This window comes from Fukomys damarensis, unplaced genomic scaffold (assembly GCF_012274545.1).
Source record: "Fukomys damarensis isolate Sample0158 unplaced genomic scaffold, DMR_v1.0_HiC HiC_scaffold_39, whole genome shotgun sequence".
NCBI lineage: Eukaryota > Metazoa > Chordata > Mammalia > Rodentia > Bathyergidae > Fukomys > Fukomys damarensis.
In genome coordinates this window covers 12148292-12153410 of record NW_022900951.1, presented here as the reverse complement: position 1 = coordinate 12153410, position 5119 = coordinate 12148292, and the positions used below count along the sequence as shown (strand labels likewise).

Below are 5119 nucleotides of genomic sequence, written 5' to 3'. Positions count from 1 at the left end.
ATTTGAAGGCTTTTTTTTTTTTTTTTTGTATCAGGGATCGAGCTCTGGACCTTCCACTTGTGAGACAGGCTGTGGCACCACTGAGCTAAATTCCCGGCCCCTAATGGCTCTTTGGTACCTCAGACAGAACTCAGGACCTTGCGCTTGCAGGTGGCGAAACCAGAACTAAATCCCTGGCTCCTAATGGCTCTTTTTCCATTCTTAGTGAAAGTAAACATTTGGAGGGAGAGGAGAATGGCTCAGTGGTAGAGCATTTGCTAATACTTGCATGTCCTTAGGTTCAATTCCCATCCCCATCCCCAGCACTGCAAAAAATGAAAGGAAAATTTACATAGAGTTGGAAGGTATTTTTCTGTTTTAAAATATTACTGGCTGATATTTAAGACACATTAGATGATGATTTTTAGAATCATGCTTCTGAATGATTCATACAATTTGAGGACCTTTGACTTGTGTTTTAAGTACTATTTATTTGTAAATAAAGAGGCAGTACTGTGGATAAGGTGTGAGGACCCTGCAAGCATTAAATTGTTAACAGTAACATTGAAAAAATACTGTTTGTTAGTTTGTTTGTGTGGTACTGGAAATTGAACCCAAGGCCTTTGCGCTGAGCTACATCCCTAGTCCTTTTTTAAAATGTATTTTTAAGACAGAGCCTTCCTAAGTTGCCCAGGTTGGCCTTGAACTCCTGATCTACCTGCCTCAGAGTCCCAGAATGCTGGGATTACAGGTGTGTGCCATCATGGCCAGCTAGGAAATCTTGAAAATGAGGAATTTGACTCAAAATTGACTTTTAGTAAACTCTTGTGTAATAGAATTATTTGGTACTCTGTTCATATCAGTCACATGTGGTTTTTAACCTACCATTTTTGTCTCCTTTTAATACTAAATTTTCTTAATTCAGAGAATCCTATATATCATTTCTATCACTTTTTCCAAATTCAAAATCCTATTCAAAGACATGAATTAGAGAGGATGGAGAGTTGCGTTATCCGTTTCCTTTTAAACAGATAAACAAAAACAGGATAATGATGAGAAAGAGAAGCAGCACTTTGTTAAAAGTTGAAGGCACTGCCCTGTTATGTCTTTCATGATTTATTCCCTTCAGGATGATAAATGAACACATTCAGATGCCTACTCAATAAGACTGCAGAAGACCCACATTGTAAATAATTTACTGAAAGCGCAAGTCATGATTTATATGACAAAGGAGTTGATATGGTAGAATGGAAAAATCTGGGTTCTTGTAGGAGTAGTACTTTGAGCCTCATTGATTTTTGTTTTTGTTTTAATCTGTAATCAAGGATGATAGCACTTGCTTTTGAAAAGATCAAATAAAATAAAATGTTTTTGATAATACTGAAATTAGTAGTGTTGCAAATACTAGATTATTTTCATACAGAGAAGTAGGAATTCAAAACTGAGGTTGTGTGTTATTATTTTATATTAATGCTATGAGCAGTAATTGCCCATTGTGTTTTCTCAAAATCACTTAAGTACTCCTCAGTGAAAACTGCCATTTCAACTGAGACTTGTTTAGAATATCTTAGTTTTTCTTTCTTCCCAAAACCTTAAATACCCTTGAACCATTTTTAAATGCTGGTTTAATCTTCCTCAGAGGACTTCCTGTGCCTCAAGATTTTTCATTAATAAGTTTGGTTTTCTTGGGTCACACAGTCCTGTGTGCCAGAATCTTAATTTGGGGGAGAGTATGAGTAATCTATCCATTAATTCAGTGCACAACTTGACAGAAGCTTCACTTCAACAATATAGAACTTGGAAAATTTGAGAACAGGTTTCAGTTTCCCTTAAGTGATAGGCACTTTCAGTTCTCTTTCTCTAATTTCTGTAACTTGGAGCTCTTATTCTTTTCTTGGGGCCTAGTCCACAATCCTAGAACCTCCTTTTTTAAAAAAATCTGTGCTGTTAGAAACTGAGATAGTAGTTATCCCTGCTGGTGGGAGGTTGTGACTAGAGAGGGCTTCAGGCTTCCATAAGAGGTGGGTTCACTTTGAAAACTCCTTGCTCTTTCATGACTCGAGGTCCTCGCTGTGTGTAGTGTTTCAAAACATGAACTTCATGTTGACACTGCCTTTGGTTTTCTTCTGTTTGCTTGTAGTTTGAATGAACAATACAATATGTTTTGTTCTAATTAAATACATTTAAGAAAACTTGGTCAGTTATGTTTTGAAATGTTCATAGAAAGGAACCTAAAAGGGAAGACCAAAATCAGTTACTCTTTCTAGATAGTATGATTGATCTTTTTTTTTTTTTTTGCCTACCTGAGCTTTTCAAAATTGTTCTTACGCATATATTACTTTTGTAGTCTAGGAAAAAAAGAATCTGAACTGTTATAAAAGAATAAATAAACATGCTTACAGCATGAGGTCTTTCACAATAGGACATGAAAATATACTTAGAAAACATGATTATAGGGGTAATGTTTTTTCCATATTTGTGTTTTATTACAGATATGCTAGTCTGTATTTTTGCTGTGCTATTGAGGATCAGGACAATGAACTAATTACCCTGGAAATAATTCATCGTTATGTGGAATTACTTGACAAGTATTTTGGCAGTGTGAGTAGTATTTTATTTTGCAAAATGGAATGCCATAGTATTTTTATTTTTTTATTTCTTTTGCCTAACAAGTTGATTATTTGGTTGTCTTGGGGATGCTAAACTATAGGGAGAAGGCAGAAATGAGTGTTTCTTGTCAGTGTTTCTAGTCAGTTAACTTCAAGAATTACTGGCCCTGTAGACTTACTCATTTAATTATGACAGTAAGAATGAGTTTTAAAATAATAAAATAGAAAGGAATCTGACTGCAGATGTTAATATTTTGGAAATACTTAGTATAGACTTCAGATATGGTTGGCAGTTTAATCATATTAAGTTACCCACATTGGGAGTAGATAAGGCCAGATCTTGTTTATTTTGTAGGCATTGTGTTATCAAGTACTTTCATTTAAAAATGAAACTTACTTAAATCAGTGGTGCTTAGTGTGATTACCATTTTTAGAAAGAATTAATATTGATATTCTGGTCAGATTTTATTTACTGATAGTAAATAAACATCTTTGGCTTTCACGGTTTTTTGTTTTTGTGTTTTGCTCTTCAGGTGTGTGAGCTTGATATCATCTTTAATTTTGAGAAGGCCTATTTTATTTTGGATGAATTTCTTTTGGGAGGGGAAGTTCAGGAGACATCCAAAAAAAATGTCCTTAAAGCAATCGAACAGGCCGATCTCCTGCAGGAGGTAAGTTGCTTGTTCTCTGGACAAGGCACTAGCATGTTTTGCTCTTGCTAGGGAAATCTCAGCCATCATTCTTCCAGTTTGAGAACTTACCCCAAAGCATGCTTGGCATGTAGTGTTCATGTGCAGTTTACTGATTGGAATATGTGTCAGTCACGTCAACTCAGTTACCTATGGATGGGTGATTCACTTTGGAAATGATCTGTTGGTTAGGCCTATTCTTGATGGCCCATTTTGGGACCCTAAAACACTGGGTTCTAAACTGTCAGGAAACAGACTACTTTAAGAGAAAAGATTGGCCAAGAGTAACAGGACTTTGAGAATTCTCCATCCATTTTTTTATTAGTGTGGATAATTAAGAGTTGACTGTGAGGGGCTGGGGATTTAGCTCAGCGGTTCGGTGGTGTTTTTTGCAAGCACAAGGACCCGAGTTCGATCCCTGGTACCATAAAAAAAAAAAAAAAAAAAAAAAAAAAAGAGTTGACTGTGAGATTATGGCATTTTCATTCCAAATTGGTTCATATTTTCACCTCATGTTCATTAAGTAAATACAAAAGTAGCCAAGCAAATATTAGAGTTTTCTAATTATACTTTTTGTAGAACCTTCTAGTTTAGTGTTAACAAAACTAAAAAGTATTTGTGATTCTCCTTCCTCTTCTTAAATAACAAACCATGTTCTGTCAAAAATACTATGTTCTTGTCTCCCTTTCATATCCCAGATCCCTAACAAGCTGCTTCCCTTTCTAGTAACCACAGTCACGCTGGCCTGAGCATGGATTTGATAATTTTGTACTTTCTGTTTCTGAAGTTTAAAATTTCATAGATCAGGCTGCCTTTTTCTATGATAGCTTAATTCAGATATTAAATTGAATTGTACTTTTGAGTTAATTGTAGCTTTAAAGCATGTGAAGAGGTTAGTAAATATAAAAAATTCAGTGTGTTTTCAGTAAGGTAGTTGTTAAATGTAATGTTTATATGTAAAATTTCTTGAATATTTCTGACCCACAGGTTTATTTTCCAGATGCATTAAAAGTCTGGTTTTGTATTTTCAGCTTATTTTAGTCCCTTCTTGAGCATTACATACTTGTTTATCTCTTCTTGTCTTACTTGTTTATTAAAAGACACTTTAATCTCAATTTTTATTGTTGCAGAAATGGCACACTTTAAGGGAATGAAGTAAAGAGGGGAGAGGAACACTCTTTCTCCATTAAAGTGTCTTTGCTGTTGGACTCTGTGAGGAGCTAGGGAATCCCACTGCATCAAGTCAGATGTGGGGGTGCTGAAAGCTGAGATGACATCTTATGGGTATATGTCTGTTAGATGTGCATACTGCGTTTTGTGCAGTAGTGATCTTGCAGTTATCAAGAGTGCTTTAGGTGCCTGCATAGTGAAGTAGTTTATTGGCAGCCCTCATACCATCTGCTGTTCAACAGTGAAATGAACACAGACCCCTTTCCTCGTGTGTAGTTTGCCATGGAGGTTCATTCATTGATTGCAAACATTTCACTTTGGACACTTCTTTTTAGCATCAGGTATGTTAACTACAAGCTCATATTCCACTGTTGAAAAATTGGTTTTAACATTAACACTCCCTTATTTTGCTATTGACTAATCAGAACTTTAAAAAAAATAGGTCAAAACCAAGATTAGGAATTGAGAATTTTTCATATTTGTCTCTTGCCTTGATCACTTTTGTATTTTGTTACTATGGAACTGTACTCTATTCCATTAGAACCTGATATTTCTTCTAAGTTTTTAATCATGTCCTTAATTCCTTTAATCATTTCATTAATTACATTTGCTTTACAACATTTTTAAAGTTATTTAAGTTCAGCTTTTACTTTTTTTTTTTTTTTTTTTTTT

The 5119-nt window shown here is 34.9% G+C and overlaps 1 protein-coding gene across 5 annotated transcripts in view; it reads left to right on the top strand.

Moving 5' to 3' along the window:
- Ap1s2 (adaptor related protein complex 1 subunit sigma 2) overlaps positions 1 to 5119 on the top strand; it is a 24639-nt gene that overhangs the window by 4534 nt on the left and 14986 nt on the right. For all 5 annotated transcript variants that reach the window (XR_002026014.2, XM_010643626.3, XM_010643625.3 and 2 more), the window contains exons 2-3: positions 2472 to 2580; positions 3122 to 3259. Coding sequence is in view for 4 of the 5 variants with exons in the window: in XM_010643626.3 (XP_010641928.1) it covers positions 2472 to 2580; positions 3122 to 3259 (247 nt within the window). In the remaining variant the exon portion in view is untranslated. The remainder of the gene's footprint in view (positions 1 to 2471; positions 2581 to 3121; positions 3260 to 5119) is intronic.